Below are 16455 nucleotides of genomic sequence, written 5' to 3'. Positions count from 1 at the left end.
TTTAAGAAATACAAATACACGGTATCATAAATTTGATTTTATTGATAATGGGGGGGAAAAAAATCACTACTATCATGTTGCAAAGAAAATGCAAAAGGATTCAGTTAATATAAACAGTCATATAACATATCATTAGAGTTTACACTGTGAATACATTAAAATTGCATGTAAAACAAAAACATAACAATCGCTATCCCTTACCTTTGACATTACATGCAACACGAAAAATAGACAAGCCTTTTCAGTTCCACTAATATGTGAGATGATACATTCAATGCCTCCTTTAACTCCCTCATTACATCAAACTTTGATAATGTCATCTTTGCCCATATGTCACACAGCTCCCTTTTAAATCACCAAAATAGAACCATAAGTATGTAAATATGATCTCCTTTTTAGTGGTTTAATTAGTAAGAGTAAAAGGCTCTGATATGCCCAGCTATTGTGTTTACATTACAGTGCAGCAACAGGTGGCAGGGTAGTCATCTGCGTCAACTTTGAATTCGTTTCCATAAACAAAGTAGATGTTTGATTTTCCTTTCCAGGTGTATGTGACCTTGGTGATGGGGATCAGCTCTATGATTTGACGCTGCAGACAGAGAAAGAAAATATGAGTAGGGTGCATGCTGCTAAATTATTCTTTAACTAACCAAGTCATTAGATAATAGATAAACAAATGTTTTTTAATATAATATTGACAAAAAATACCTGCTGTAGAATGCGTGATGTCTGCATGTACTTTCCCTGGTGCTCACTGACAAGGCGCTGAGAAGCACTCACCACCGAAGTGTCAGGGAATCCTGAAAGTGGGTATACCTACAAAGGGTGTTCACAGTGAATTTAAGTTAAGCACCGAGTTAATGTGACTATTTAAACTGCACTGACCTATTGTTAAATAGCTCCAGCAGATTAAAAAAAAAAAAAAAAAAACCCCCAAACAAACAGAGTTTAATTTTTACATTACGAGAAATGCAAAGGTATACAGTTATAAGCTCTGATAAGTTGATATGAAAACTGCATAGTTAAAGCAGCAGATAAGCAACTAGTCCTACACAATGGTCTCACAGGATGCGTTTGATGTCATTGTGGTCTCCAATGTTTTCCTAGTTGTAACAACCTAATGTACAGTAAATGGTGTTAGATACAACATGGGCTAAAATAATGATATTGTTTTAACATATCATCTCTTCTTGCAACATTAGTGAGAATAATAATGTGATTAAAGATGCTCCAAATATTCAGTCATGTAAAATGTCAGGACAGGACTGCATAGAGACATGTGAATGTTTTCACATGGCTCTATGCAGTCCTGGGAAAAACTAAGTACAGCCCATGATTCAGTATGTTGCAGAGCAACTCTTAGCAGCAATAACTTGAAGTAGTCGTTTTCTGCTATCAGTCTCTCACTTTGTTGCTTTATAATGTTGCTTCAGTTTATTGAATTTTTTTGGTCATTTGTTTATGCACAGCTCTTTTAAAGTCCTGCCACAGCATATTAGTCAGGTTGAGGTCTGGATATTGACTTTAGCTGTCAGATTGCCTCACATGTGACTGTACTATACAGACGCATCAATGACTGCAAGGTGCCCGGGTCCTATTCCTGTAGAAGAAGCCTAAATTATCAACACTCCACCACAGTGCTTAACAGTTGGTATGAAGTGTTTAAGCTGATATGTTGTGTTTGGTTTTCTCAAAAACTGTGTTGTGCATTACAGTCAAACATCTCTCTTTAGTGTCATCTGCCCAAAGCACATTGTTTCAAAAGTTTTGTGGTTTGCTCATATGCAACTCTGCAAACCTAAGCCGTGCTGCTGCTCTTTTTAGAGAAAAGAGGCTTCCTCCTGGCATCTCTTCCAAACAAGCCATACTTATTCGGTCTTATTCAAATTGTTCTGTCACAAACTTTAAAATAAAATTATAATCAACAGAAAATTTTCTGGGTATTTTTTTTCCTTCTTTAGTTACAAATATATAATGATCTATTTTCAATTATTTTCTTGCGGCGTACCAGGTATCACACCAAATATGGATAGTAATATCATCATAGACAGAATACCATGTATTGGGTGTCTCTGAAGAGCTCCTTGCCAGACACCTTGCTAAGGTTTTCCACCCGAAGTCCACTCAACTGTTCCACAACATAGGCATCAGAGTTGTTAGTCCTGGAAGCAAGAGGAAATTCAGTCTTCTATTATAGCAGCTTTACACCGTATATGACTGAGATTCATCTTATTAAGAGACTATTGCGCTGGCTAAGCTAGTTAAGTAATTTTTATCAATGTGCACCATTTCACAGTGAGCTTGATGTAAACCAGGAGCTGTTGTTTTCCATTGCATATGTCACACTGCCTCGATCCTTGCCCATGACAGGAACTGCAACTGTAAAAGAACAACTATCATTTTGCTTCACAAAAAAGCAAAAATTTGATTCATAATACATGACCCTGTTTGACCCTAAAAATAAGAAATCTGTGGTTTATGCTTACTTTTCTCTTCCTCTGCCACTGCAGTGGGTGCACCTATCATTTCCGTGACGATAACAAGATCCATTACACACCCAGCAAACTTTCTGTCAGGAGAAAAAAAGAAAAAGAAAAGGCTTTTAGGAATTTTATCATTTATCCTTTTTTCTCCTGAGGGCCGTGCAAAAATACTTACGTTACCAGCTCCGGCACAGTCTTTGCATGGTTTTCGGCCAATTCCCAAACAATTATGGCAGGGCTGTGAATGCAATGTTTATCGTGAGATAAAAATAAACAAAACATTTTTTTAAAAAGTAAAAGTAGTTATTTTTAACGTGTTTTCCACAGCTTACCTTCACAGATGATGTGTAGGGAACTTTAATAAATTGTTTGTCATCCAAAAAAAATTGGGGGGTTTTAGCAGGAATATCCCAAGGCCCTGGAGGTTGTTGGGCATAGGCATCCACCGTCTGACCTGGTACAAATAAAATGCATCCTAAATAGCTAGCTGACAGCTGAAAGCTAATGGAATTTTGCTCATTGTAACATGCTGATAAGCAGATCTACATCTTTGACTATTGGACTGTTTGTCTGACATGAAATTCATAATGTTACTTCAGACTTAAGAGTAATTCTATTTTTTAACATTAAAAAAGGACACTTATTTAAACAGCATTGTACCTGTGTATGGTTCGTGACTCCACTCTGTAGATCTGGATTCAGTGAAAGTGTCCAGGCGGTACTAAAAAACATAAATGTTTGTATTGGTTATTGTTAATGATTATTCATGCTCTGTAATGTTAAAAAAAAAAGAAAAAAAAAAAAGAGTTATTTTTGATTGTCATTGTGGCAGGTTTTTCCAAATACAGCCTACTTCATCTTACCCTATATGTATTGAATGCCTCCATGTTAGTGATCACTCCATCCTTTGCTGGTGCAGAACTGTAGCAGCATTTACTCTTTACAAACAGGAGTAAGGCGTCCCGGGCTGTGTTTTCAGATATAGAGGGAATGCTGCCAGTAATAAGGGAAGGTGATATGATATGTCACATTGTCTACCCTTTTAATATGAAGTTTCAGTTGTCTGGGTGCTGAGGCACTGAGATTTTTTTTGCTTCCTAAAATCCGATCATCGAAAATGTTTTGCAATATCATGAGCTAGTATGGTGAAAGAAAGTGGTTTGAGTCTTACTTCCACTGGGGTTGATCCAGTGCAGGCTCAGGCTGCGCTGCTGGGAATGTGGGCATGGGAGGCGGCAGAAATCCACCTTAAAATCAAAACGTTTTTAGATTCATACAATAAAAAAAGACAACAAAAAGACAAGCCTAACGCTAGACCTCAAAGTCTGGCCAGTTGAGTTTTTCTCTGAGTCTGGAACTACAATTAATCATATCTGAAAAACCTGCTGACAACGTCCAGTTTTATTTATAAATATTGATCTGGTATCTTTTATACTGACATTTTCTTGTACTTTGCAAAGATTTACAAAGCTGAGGGCAACTTTTCAACACCGCAGAAAACTCCGACACCCCCAAGAAGTTACAATCTCAAAATATGCATTTGATTGTATTAACACCTCATATTTTCAGTATACCCAAAGTAGAGCATATAGTGTGTATTTGGGAACCTTGCAAAACTAGGTAAATAATGTAAATATTTGTAAAATCTGTAATTATTGATGCATGTTACCTCATCATCATAATTCTTTTGTTATATGATTGTACGCTGTAACATGATGTAAAGTAAATATTAATTTGAGTACTGCATTCATTGTCTTCTTCCCTTTCAGCCATGGAAAATTGTGTTTTAAGTATAAATATAGCATAGCATACAAGGTGTAACATTTTCAGATTTTTTTTTTTTTTTTTTTGTAATGTGTTTTTATTGAACCATTTGAGCCTCCGCATAGGACATTCATAGTGGCGCAAACAAACTATGTCCGGCATACGATACCTCCCCCAGCGACTGTTCCTTCATATCCAGGCATGTTGTCAAACATGCTGGCTGGAGGAGCGGTGGGGCCAATGGACTCAGCAACGGGTGGGGCAAACATTGCTGAAACAAACCAGAAGAACCAGTTCACTCATAGCCACAGACAGACTTTGAAATTGTATAAAATTTCAATCCTGTATTGACATTTTCACGAATCACAGTCAGACCAAAAAGAAAACCGGGAAAAGAAAGCTGGAAAATAAATACATACATAAATAAACTCCATCACTCAGTCTACTCTGAAATCTCCGGGCATTGTCCAAATTACACGTCACTGCTTCACAACATCCTATAAAGCTGTTAGGGTGCAATTATGTGACTTACGTTTGTCCAACTCCATGTTCGTATCCATACTGAGTTGTTTTTCCCGCACCAACTACTTCAGACAGGGGTTGATCTCACTTCCTTAAAACTTCCTTAAATCTCGCTAGACATTACACCCCCAGCAGTCTTATGTTACACTACATACGACTTCTCCAGCGACAGACACCTAACCTGTACGCCGCGATGACGTCACTCCCACAGCCGGAAGATGATAACTATTACTTTTATCACAACAATCTGTATCAATGAGTAAGAAAATAACAAGGAGGGTAAAAGATCTTACCAGGCGTCCCCGCAGCTGCTGGTATATAACCGGGATTATTTATTCCATAATCTCTGCCTGGCTGACTGCAAGTAAGGGGAAACGAAAGTTAAGATAATCAGAGTGGGGGGGCAAAAAAATTAATAAATACAATAAAATGCGAGCTGGGTTAAAGTTTAAAGCAAAGAAATACAGAATAACGCGATCATTACCTCAGAAAAGGCTGTCGCTCCATTCCAAAGCGTTTCACAGCAGCTACGAGAGAAAAGTTACACCGTGCAAAGTCTTCAGATGTGATCTAGAACCATGCACTGTCACTTCATCACAAGACATCAATCATGTGACATAAGACTGATCATTCGCCTTTTATTGCCCCACTCCTGCGTTACGTTCCCAGTTTTTCACAGCTGCCAGCTCTGGTTGCAGCAGTCAAACAGGATTTTTTAAAAAAAAAAGATTTCTGGTTTTCTCAAAACAGGAACTGCCGTGTTTTATTGATAGTTTAGAGAAGTACAGAAAAACCCACCCCAGCACATACACACTCCCCCCAAAAGAGAAAGTATCCGCTCAGGAAGTACGCACCAAGTTTTGGGAGCGTGTTACAAATAATGGTGTATTTACAGCTAAAAGCCTCAGAGCACCATCGGAAGGTATCAAAACACTTTACGAATAATAACAACGACCAGAGTCCAAATATGTAGCTAAAACAGTTTTGACAAAGACAATCCGGTTGAGTCAAAAAGCATGTTGCAGTTTTTTTTTTAGATAGACTACAGCACCCATAATCCTTTGCAATGCTCACGGAAGTCCTTTTTCTTTCCTTCCGCCATCCCCGAAGTCCCTTTTGGATTTACATCGGCGGGTGAGTTGGTACAATCTGAAACAATCCGCTAGATTTTGGGCATTATTCGCCCATCCTGACATGGTTCACGAATCATTGACATTTATTATATATGTACAGGCTACGAGTTATAGTTTTGTCTTGCGAAATGTGCTTAAATTGAGCAAAGTGCTGGTGCTAAAGAGACTTACCGGCTGGCAGCGCCATCGACGTGAAATGGAGTTGTAGTCTTCAGCAAAGGCCTGCTGTACTAAATTTCTCATAGAAATATATTCTGCTCATAAATCTAATACGTGACAGAAAACAAAAGTAGTTGTACGTAATTGTATTTATGTTTAACCTTAAACTCATGTGAAATCCTTACAGTAGAGTAGCATGGCTTGGCTAGCTAGCTAAACATTGAGCCTACCGGAGACGCTAGCTAACGATGGTCTGCACGTTTGCTTTGAGACTCACTTCTCGGAGTAGATGTAGATGTTTTGAGACATAAAGGCTATGCTTGTCTTTTGTTTCAGCTTGTAATTGACAGAATATAGTGCAGCAACGGTGAGGCTTGGCATGTTGAGTTTGTGCTAAACTTGTCTTTTCATGTGGTTTGTCCTCAGTCACCATGGCAGCCCTCAGGCCCCTCACTAAACCCAAGATTGTCAAAAAGAGAACCAAGAAGTTCATCCGCCATCAGTCTGACCGATATGTCAAGATCGCGGTAAGTGTCATGTCATAGATGCCCATCAGTTTTGGACTGTTTACCTGCGGGGACTAACTCATGTCAGTGAGTTATATTACCTACACGTTTATTCACATATCCCTACAGAAAAACTGGCGCAAGCCCAGAGGTATTGACAACAGGGTCCGCAGGAGGTTCAAGGGCCAGATGCTGATGCCCAACATCGGTTATGGTAGCAACAAGAAGACCAAGTTCATGCTGCCAACTGGTTTCAAGAAGTTCCTGGTGCACAATGTCAAGGAGCTTGAAGTCCTTTTGATGAGCAACAAGTAAGTTATGAATGCATATGCATGTAGATTACTGCTGCCGTAGATGTAGAGGACATGGTGCACCAAATGGCTTGTATTGGAATAATGTCATACATAGGTTTTTTCCCCAATGTCTGTGCAAAAGTTTATTATAATTAAAAGTATGCAAACACTATATTAAATTAGACAGCTACAGGGAGACATTAGAGTAATTGTTTTTGTGTAGTTAAAGTATGTTGAAGGATTTTACGGAGTCTTCCTTGTTCAGGTAAAGCCTCTAAGACTGTGACTGTGCATATATGCATGTTGAGATCATGTACCAGTACAGTAAAGAAATAGGTTTAATATAGCAGAAGCCTGTGCATTTTGGTGGTATTTGTCCATAAACACAAGGTGCTGCTTGAGTCAGCGAAACCCCAATAAGTAAAACTTATCATGTTATAGTGCTGATGACTTTTCTGAGATATGTGTGCAAAAGACGATGAGCATTTCATATATTTAAAGTTTGCAGTTGCACTGACTGGTTCAACAGTGAGTGATGTTTCCATTCTCAGTCATCTTGGCATTTTTCTGGTGAAAGTTGCTGCTGGTTTAGTATTACCTCCTAAAGATGTTTTGCTTTTGACAATTTTTGGCCTTCTACCTAAGAAAAATAACAGGGGACTGTAATTTTTAAGCCCCATCTTTACCCTTAGCCTATCTGATCAGTCGCCACTCAAAGACTTTTAAAATGACATTTTTGCCTCCAGTATGTTGAAGTAGCTGCATACTTTTGTCCCATGTCTCAAACCTCAACAAGTGAGACCAAACGCTGGAAGGATTGAGCCACTATATGAGCCCCAAATTTGTTTTTTGTTGTTGTTGTTTTTTGTTTGTTTGTTTGCAGAAGCGAATGGATGTTTGTTTGTTTTGTTTTTTTAGGATATTTAATTTTGTAACTGTAGGCCATGGCCAGAAAAGACACCACTCATCCCCTGATAATATTTTTTAAAGGTGGTTTTAGTTCATGAGACTAATATAATAACCTAACAGTCTGATAACCAGAAATACAGATGTCATTTAAAAAAAAAAAAGAAAGATCTTGTATGAGGAAGTTGACTGTCAATGTACCTCCACAATAACTGAATTCCCAACATCCTATTAATAGATGTTTTGTTGTCAAAGTTTATTTGGTCACTGTTTCAAAGTAGAGCGGAGGGTTCAGTGTTTAGAGGAAAGAAGTTTGTAACACTTAAACACCTACATTGAAATGCTAGGAGTTCTCCCATGGTCAGACACAGCGGGAATTTCACTTCTTATTGTACGTGTACACAGTTTCTGGTTATCAAAAAGATTTTAAACCTATAATAAAGCCACTTAGCTTGTTTTCAGAGACTTGATCTTTTTTGAGATTACTCAGTGTTTCGGCAGTTAGTTTGATTCAGAAGGCATATAATTGATCCCATAGGACAGGTCGTGTTGAGAACCCTAATAGTGCTCAGACTGTTTGCTACGGGAGGATGTGGACCCCAGTTTCTCAGCTGTATTGGACAGACAAACTTTAGGCATATGGTTTGTGGTTCAAGGGAGCAGTTTGATTCTTCTCATTCACGTCTTCTTTTTAAAAATAACTTATTTTTTGAAGCAGGTGTAAGCATAAGTCCACAGAGATGATAGTCTGGTCAGTAAAGATGAGGGTCAGATCAGCTGCATAGTTTTCACGTAATTTGTGGCACAACTTTCAGAGGATTGTCTTTGCCAGAACATGGACTGAATCCTGATGTTTGACATTTTGACATCTTGCTAATGTCCATAAAGTTGTGATTGAATTTGTGCTTATTGAAATTGTGACAGACTAAACTCTTTATAATTATTTTATTTGGGATAAATACAAAAATGTCACATGTCAGTTGCTTATATTTCCTTGAAGACACCTTTTCACTAACCGAATGTGATTCTGTGCCTCTGTAGGACTCACTGTGCCGAGATTGCCCACAATGTCTCCTCCAAGAACAGGAAGCTGATTGTGGAGAGGGCAGCTCAGCTGGCAATTAAGGTCACGAACCCCAACGCCAGGCTCAGGAGTGAGGAGAACGAATAAACTGGTTATTCACAATAAAGACTTAAAAATGGAAAATGGCTTCTGGATCTTTTTTTTTTCCACTTATGAACTTAATTGGCTGTTTTTAAAAAGACTCGTGTGAATATATGAAACCGATTTATTACTCTTATTACATTGTGAAATAACCCAAACTGCAGTTACCTGTGGTACCATGTTTGTTTTAAGACCACCTCCTCTTAAAGACATCCTGAATTTATAAACTCGTAAACCATTAAAAATCATAAATATTATGTTTTTGACACAGGGAGATTAGACAGGTGATTCTTGTGTTAAGGTGTCCAAAGATTTAGATGATCTGAATATATGTACAAGTAATCTTATGACCGCAAAGAGCAGACTTTTTCAGACTAATTCAGGCATTTTTTTTATGCTGAGCATAATGTAAATGAGAACGGATGCCCTTTACATGGTCAACTCTTGCTGTTCAACCTTCTGTTTGTGAGGGATAACCAATCAAATGAGATTCCAGCTGAAGGGAAAGAAGCCAATATGGATTTTTCAGACAGTGGATGAACTCAAGTCCAGTGTAACACAAATAAGGAGTACTTAAAAACCTTCTCTAATACAGATGTAAAAGTGAACCTAATGGTTTGTTTAATAAGGTTTGTTTTTTTACAATTTGATATTATTTAGAACTTGAACAAAAGTCATGTCAGTGTAGTTTAAATGGTACCCTAAACATTTTGTATTGCTATTTAGTTTTATCGTGAGGTGTACTCATAGGCTTTTGGGGATTTCTGTTGCTATATATAAGTAAAAGAAGCACACATAATTTGTTAAACCTGCTACAGCAAGTTCATAACAAGCCTTTCTGTAAAGATTCATATGTGTTGCCTAATCCAAAATTAAGCTTGATGACATTATCTCTGACTAAAAGCTCTCTCAGCCATAAAGGACATTTTTCAAGCCTTCTGTATAGAAAGGAAGCCAACAGTTACCACCTGACTTGTATTGGCTGACTGGTTTTGGACCAGTTAACTTGGAGCTTAGAGTCAGTTTGGCAACGTGGATGAATATGTTCTGATAAAGCCTCGGCTGACACACTCATGTAATTACTTAAGTTGTGTCAATAGAGCAACGACAATGTAATCAAAAGGCATTGCTTGAATTGGCCTGCTCAGATTGTGTACTGCTTGATGATGTTGAGAGCCGGATCCCTGCAGAGAAAGTTTCCATTGCGTTCTGGCAGACAAGCTGTGCCCCACAGCCCTGAGCCCTCTGCCATCTGTTCCCGTAAAACTGACATTGCCAGAGAAGCAAAAACACAACATTTATTTGGCCAGTCAGCTTGTGGCTGTTAGGATGTGGAAGTAAGTTACCAATTATGGTTGGAAAAAACAAGCAGAATCTTGGATCTGAAGCTTTCCTCGTTCCGAAACCAGCACCTGTTTGTGGAGTGTCCTGGAAGACTCACCTTAGAGGACTGGATGTTCTCCAGAGAGAAAGAGAGGAGAACATGAGAACAGCAGGGCAGGCAGACACTGCAACGTCTGAGAGATGGTGAGAGTGTCAGGAAGAGGACAGAACCTATTTTTTCCCTTTCACTGCTCAGAAAATGAACATGTCAGCAAGGGTCACGTTTGGAAAAGGGCGCCTCACTTCCAAACAGCTCTTCTTCGCCTTCCCTCAGACAGATTCCCTGAGGAAAGGCAGCCGGTCTGCAGGAGGAAAGAGAAGGATGTTCTCCTTTTCTCTCAGATGTCGACTGGGTGTCATCAGAGGAAGGACAAAAGGTAAAATCTGACATTTAATATTTAACAAGATACCCAAGACTTCTATGGAGTATCCAGAATTTATCTTGTAATCCCAACAAAATACTTACGCAAGTTTACCTCTGTATATAACCTTCAACACTCTTTAATTCATGTACATTATGCTGCAGGCCTGTCAAACATAAATGTGTGAGCATGCTTGAGACCTGTGAAACTGAACATTCGCTTGAAGAAAATCTTGGATGATGATTCTTAGAGGTGAACAGGAACGCAGGCGTGTGATGTGTGGGACACGCGTTTCCTCTGGCTCCTTTTCTTCACACTGATATGTGCTGGCTGACAAGTGATTTAGTCATTTCGCTCCTCACACTTTCACTTGCAGCTGAAGCTGATAACCATAAGATGGCAGTGTGGTCAGTTTGATCGATGTTGAGGTTAAGCTCCACGGCCTCCTGTCTGGAATATGGTCATGTGAAGTAAATGTAGGCACTTTCGTGAGGGTTTCTCTACGTAAATGGAGATGGATCAGCATCGAACAGCGAAACCAGTCACACACCAATGTCTGTTGAGATCACGAAATATTTTGCACCAGTTTCTTTTCTTTTTTTCAAATATTGAATATCACACATCTTTGTTTTTATGCCAAGGTCACAACAAAAAAAAAAAAAAAAAGGGCACTCTTATACTAATCAATACCTTGTCAGTAATGCTACAGCAATTATGTTGATTTATCGTCTAGAGCAAATGTAAAAGAGTCCATTTTTATAACATTGCCAGTCGGTTCCCAGAGGTTTTTATCAGTCCAACAGACTGCTCCATCTCCCAATTCTCTTTATTCTGGTGGAAATTAATTAGTCTCGCTCTGAAAGACTACACTCGCTCACACTGTAAATGGGGTATTAAGGACAAAAGTCTCAGAGGAAATCATCTACACCAAAGAGTATTGTGTCCACTGGAACAGCTGACTAATTAGGCTCCACGCAACAGCGGATAGAAACATGGAAATGTTTGTTTGTAATCACTTTACACATGTGGGCAAAAGGCCGCTTTGGAACAAAGGGTCTAATGTTTTTTATGAGCTTCTGAATTTTATGTATTTTGGTTTTATCCCTTTTTTTTAATCTGCCTCTAAAGTGATGACAAAAACGATCTGCACTGAACCAAAAACAGAGGCTGATGAGGTTTCCAGGAGCTGCCAGTGATGCTGAAGGAGGGGTTTGTTTTGATAGTGGTTGCAGCGCAGGTCAGGAAGTGGCAGGCGCCGAGGTTTTTGTGCGTGACAAATGCCCAGACAGGTGCAGTGATGGGCCCTTCGTGTTTGGGTGGAGGGCCCCTGAAGGATTAGCAAAGGGTCCTTTAACCCCTCAGAGGGTGAAACATGAGATGTCAGGCCTCAGAGGAAACAGATTTCACAGTTTCATTAAGCTGCTCAGATTTAACGTGTTCCTATTTTACTGCCGTTTGAATATATTTCACTTATTATCACGATTGCAGTTTGAATGTCGACTGTGCTGCATAATATTTAGAAGCAGCAACAACTGCAAGATGTACAGGCAGCTGTTCTTCACAGGAATTTAACATATGCTTCCTCCAATATGCTGCGTGTGCACGTGTGCGTGCATGAGAGAAAAAGAGAGAAGATAAGAGCACTGTGTAGGCACAAGCTCTGTAAAACGGTTTTGTCTCCATGTGAGAAAAACGTGACACTGTCTGACAATGAATGTGCAGGTGGTGTTAATTGTTCCGAGAGTTGAGTGTGTGGGGTGTGCGCAGTTTTGTCGTGTCTAATCTGAACGTGTGTACTCTATGTGTGTGCTGAGAATGTGTTTGACTTGGTGGGAAGTGGATAAAGAGTCTGTCTATGTGTGTGTGGGGGTTGGCAAAGGGGAGGGAGTGACTATCGTGTGTGCCTGCTTCACTGAACCCCTCTGGCAGAGAGGGAGACAGAGAGAGGGGAGAGCAAACGCTGTAGCTCTGTATGAGAGGGCTGTGTGTGAGCTCATGTGAGTGTATGAAGAGGGCATGATAAATCCTCTGGAAAAAAGACGAGCGATTAGTAAGAATAGCGCAAAAAAACGGGACAACAGCGAAATGGCAAGAAAAGGACACGAACCATTTCTCTCCCTGCTTTGGATTTTATAGAAGGAGCACAGCTTGGCAGATAGTAGTTTTAGATGTATGTGAGCATTGAGAATAATCATTTAGGAAGGTAGTGAGGATCAAAATTTGCCCTTTGGAGCTCCAGACCTTCCTGGATAGTGTCAAAATTTAAGGACATGCTGGAGTTGATGCACAGGAATGAAGGAAGAAAGATGTTTTTTCTAAGCAGCTGAGATCTGGTCTCTTGGGTCGCCTACTTTCACCACAGCTCTCTGCCCACTACTAAAGATCAGCAAGGTTACTTCCAGAGGGTGGCTCCGCTGATTTAACTCCAGCCATGCTCTGTGGTCTGAGGAGAGACACCAAGAACAGCATTGGTAAGAGGAACATATTCTGACATTCATAGTCAAAGGGTACAGATTTTGTGTGGCCTTAGAAGATTTAAGACAGTCACTTCTGAGAGGTGCCTACGTCCCTGCGGTCTTAAATCTGTTCAGCTTTAATGCAAATGAATTTGATGGTGGAATCATTACAGTGCGTGCAATGCAGCAGTAATAGATTGCGAGAGATTTAAATGTCAGTGGACTCAGCCACCAGCTCTGCATATCATCCTGTCATGTGTAATTAGGGCAGATATAGCAGCATAAACTGGGTCTGGAAGGGCCCAGTTTATAAATAAAGTTTCACCTCTGAAAATAGCAATATGATTTCATTGTCAGTCAGTACCGCCCACATATTTAACCTACATTCTAGGATAGTAAAAAGTGCCCTTAATTGATTCGGAAGTTAATCAACTCCCTAAATATTTATGCAGGAAGAATCTTATTTGTAGTCACCAGGTCTTTCAGATGGAGGAGTAGTCATACCCGTAAAAAAAGAGTTTCCTCTAAAGAAACAGAACTGAGAGGATTCATAGTTGTAATCAACACCATCCCAATCTTAATTTTGGCTCTTGATTTGGGTGCTGGTTTTTCAAAGCTGAAGCAGGATGCCTGGAGGATGGCTTGATGGTACAGTAGCATTCAGTCACGTGCGGTGTGTTGGGTCTGTGTAACCCAGAGCCAGTGTTGCCTTTTGACAGCAATGACAGCTGTTGGACCGTCAGGGCCCCCAGGAGTCCATGTGGTTACGAGGCTTTTGCCTTGCCTGACATGTTTGCGATGTGTCACTCACTTTGTGTGCTTTGTGCCTCAAAGCTACTGGACACAGGACTTGTGCAGGGACGTGAGGTAAATTAATGACAATGTTATGCTTGTGCATATTCTCCAAATCGCCATAACGTGCAAGACGGAGATTTGTCTAGTTAAGCTTTGACTCATGCGGATGTGTCCACGCGAAGGCTGGATTTTCTTCTCGTATCCCGTGGCTGCCTGAAGGTTTCAGGTCAGTAAAGGTATGACAAAGGATCTATGCCTCTCAGCTGTCCGAAGGCTTCAGCTTCAGTTGGACAGATGTGGTGACTCGGTGTGGACAGAGATAAAGCGGTTGGTTTGATGCCCTTCAAGCACTTCAGTCTTTGCAAATCAGTGCAGATAACAAAAAAGACATGTCAGACTAAATGAAATGACATTCTTCATGTCAAACCAATATATTGTCAGTAGATCATTGTCAAACTGATATAATCTGAAGCCTGAAAGCTTACTTACTTCTTTCATTTCTGACCTAGAGCAAATGAGAGGAGATCATACATGAATATTTGATTCTCATAGGCATTCTCATATATGGACATACAGTACATATATGTAGTTCAACTTGATTTATTTTTTGTCTATTATTATCCTCTGTCTCACTTGCATTTTGTACATTGTCACGTTTCAGTGAGCCCTGAAGTTGGCTACAACTTGAAATCTGCTTTTCTTGTGACTGTTTACATCTGGCACCATTAAAAAGCATGCATAATGAGTGTCGTTTGCAGTGTGTTTATGGATTTCGCGAAAACCACGGCTTCATTACATTTAATACTGAGGAAAATGTACATTTATGATGATTCCCCAGCAGAGTACCACGGTTTGCCTTCTCAATGATGTGTAGACAGATTTATGGATGTTTGTTCAGATGAATATTGTAATTATTGTGACACTCTCACACAGTGTAAATCACCCTAAATCTAAAAACATGTATGGCACCTCAGTTCCCTTCAAGAGTTCTGGGGCTGCGCGTTGCCAAAACTATGTACCAATCAAAAATACTTAACTTCACCGTCCAGCGGTTTGAAAAGCTTGTGCAGTTAATGTGTTAGGACTGATTCTTACCAGTGTCTCCACTCTGCAGTACTAACGCAGTCATCATTCCAGACTCTTGCTTGTGAGTACTTCAGTTTGATGCACGTCATATGAAAAGCAGCAACATGCTCTCCTCCACTCATCTCATCCAAGTGTGGACCTGGCACAGCTATTTTTCAAGTTTGTAATGTGATGTTCAATCGCTGTGCTGGACAGCTGAAAAAGCTAATCCGCAATGAACAGGATTAGCGAAATGCCAAGTCAGTTTCCTCATCACTACGACTGCTGACATGGATGCATGGCTGCTTTCAGGTTCAGATGGCTGGGCAGTTGCTCCACTAATCTGAGGACGGTCCAGTGCTGAGTCCCACTGTGGGTTAAGAATAAAAACTACCTTGCTCTGCAGAGCACATTCCCTAGCTTTATCTGACAGCTGCTATAAATGACATGAAATGATGATTTCCTCTCTATGCATGAACAGACCATTAACTGCATGCTGTTCTTTCAGGAAGGCTCCCATGCTGTAGTAGCTGCTTGTTGCAAATGTATCCTTGTGTTAAATTAAAGGTCTTTAAAGGTCCTTGCTGGAGACAGGGGCTAGCTATTTTAATTCCTTGACCCTTTAATATGATTGTTAGGGAAACAAAGTGGTGTGACCTTTCAAGGTCCTGAGTTTGAGGTGACCATTCTAGCTCAGATAGTCCTGACAGAAGTATTTTTGGCTGTAGTGTTTCCCTGCAAAAGCTCCTCAATGACAGAGGGTGAAGTTCAAACCCCTTACTGTGGGCTGCTGTCACGATGTGCATTGGGGCAGTCGTTTTCATTTAGTCTTCTGCTGCAGCATTTCCCTACATATCCTATCACCACACTGTCTCTTCAGATGAAGGACCATACTCAAAGGGAAGCAAAGAGTCCGGGGCAACTGACCAATCACATTCGTCTCGGAGGCGCAGCCTTTCAGGTACAATACACTCAAACCTGATGTTACATCATTTACTTTGTTTGTTGTCTGATTCATGCTACTATGCTCAATTCACCTGAGTCCCCAAGAAGAGGAAGCATCCCTCCATGTTTGATTGAGACGCTTGTCTGTAGAGCCGTTTACGTCCTGCGGTTTGCTTGAAGTTGCACTGTTTTGAATGCTTGGATAAGGTAAAATATTTGCTTGTGTTGCAAACCTGTCATTGGTAGTAAAACCACACATTGCAGACTGATTTAAAAGCACAGCACAATGTGGAGCGCAAGACAGAATGAGTTCTCCGTTGACACATAAGCACATATCCATCAATTGTTGACAGGCCAGATAATTTCCAGCTTGTTCTTTATTATGAATTCGATGCATTTCTTTTCTCAATCCTTATGTAGAGTCGTTTGAATAAAACCAGTTTTATTCTCCACATCCTCCTTCTGAACTCTTCACAAAGATTAACTGAGACAGAGAGATCTGAAGGAACAAGGAGAAG

At 40.0% G+C, this 16455-nt stretch overlaps 3 protein-coding genes across 9 annotated transcripts in view; 2 read left to right on the top strand and 1 right to left on the bottom strand.

Annotated features, from left to right (window-relative positions):
• Positions 1 to 17: 17 nt before the first annotated feature.
• ssuh2rs1 (ssu-2 homolog, related sequence 1) lies at positions 18 to 5755 on the bottom strand. 2 transcript variants are annotated; one of them, XM_085259259.1, is made up of 13 exons: positions 5254 to 5755; positions 5063 to 5127; positions 4417 to 4518; positions 3655 to 3730; positions 3347 to 3476; positions 3144 to 3204; positions 2816 to 2937; positions 2659 to 2721; positions 2487 to 2569; positions 2287 to 2379; positions 2057 to 2162; positions 709 to 816; positions 18 to 589 (listed from the first exon to the last, which is right to left on the bottom strand). In XM_085259259.1, the coding sequence occupies exons 1-13, from the start codon at positions 5274 to 5276 to the stop codon at positions 449 to 451; spliced, it is 1173 nt and encodes a 390-aa protein (XP_085115385.1). In that variant the 5' UTR covers positions 5277 to 5755; the 3' UTR covers positions 18 to 448. The 2 variants fall into 2 exon arrangements, with proteins under 2 accessions (XP_085115385.1, XP_085115386.1); XM_085259260.1 differs by lacking the exons at positions 5063 to 5127; positions 5254 to 5755 and adding an exon at positions 4780 to 5003.
• A 4-nt stretch (positions 5756 to 5759) lies between these two features.
• Positions 5760 to 8973, top strand: rpl32 (ribosomal protein L32). The gene is made up of 4 exons (XM_085259261.1): positions 5760 to 5903; positions 6488 to 6588; positions 6697 to 6878; positions 8808 to 8973. The coding sequence occupies exons 2-4, from the start codon at positions 6493 to 6495 to the stop codon at positions 8935 to 8937; spliced, it is 408 nt and encodes a 135-aa protein (XP_085115387.1). The 5' UTR covers positions 5760 to 5903; positions 6488 to 6492; the 3' UTR covers positions 8938 to 8973.
• A 1271-nt stretch (positions 8974 to 10244) lies between these two features.
• Positions 10245 to 16455, top strand: part of LOC146550913 (glutamate receptor-interacting protein 2-like) — a 33187-nt gene continuing 26976 nt past the window's right edge. For 4 of the 6 annotated variants that reach the window (XR_014890144.1, XM_085259392.1, XM_085259393.1 and 1 more), the window contains exons 1-2: positions 10245 to 10691; positions 15873 to 15953. Coding sequence is in view for 5 of the 6 variants with exons in the window: in XM_085259392.1 (XP_085115518.1) it covers positions 10514 to 10691; positions 15873 to 15953 (259 nt within the window). In the remaining variant the exon portion in view is untranslated. Of the gene's footprint in view, positions 10692 to 12617; positions 13148 to 15872; positions 15954 to 16455 lie in introns of those variants that run through there. The other 2 variants (XM_085259395.1, XM_085259394.1) reach the window with 1 other exon arrangement.

Source organism: Mchenga conophoros, linkage group LG20 (genome assembly GCF_057382185.1).
Source record: "Mchenga conophoros isolate Kocher_MC1m ecotype Shallow Benthic linkage group LG20, M_conophoros_male_GT1.1, whole genome shotgun sequence".
NCBI classification, from domain to species: Eukaryota; Metazoa; Chordata; class Actinopteri; order Cichliformes; family Cichlidae; genus Mchenga; species Mchenga conophoros.
This window is presented reverse-complemented; position numbering and strand designations above follow the sequence as displayed.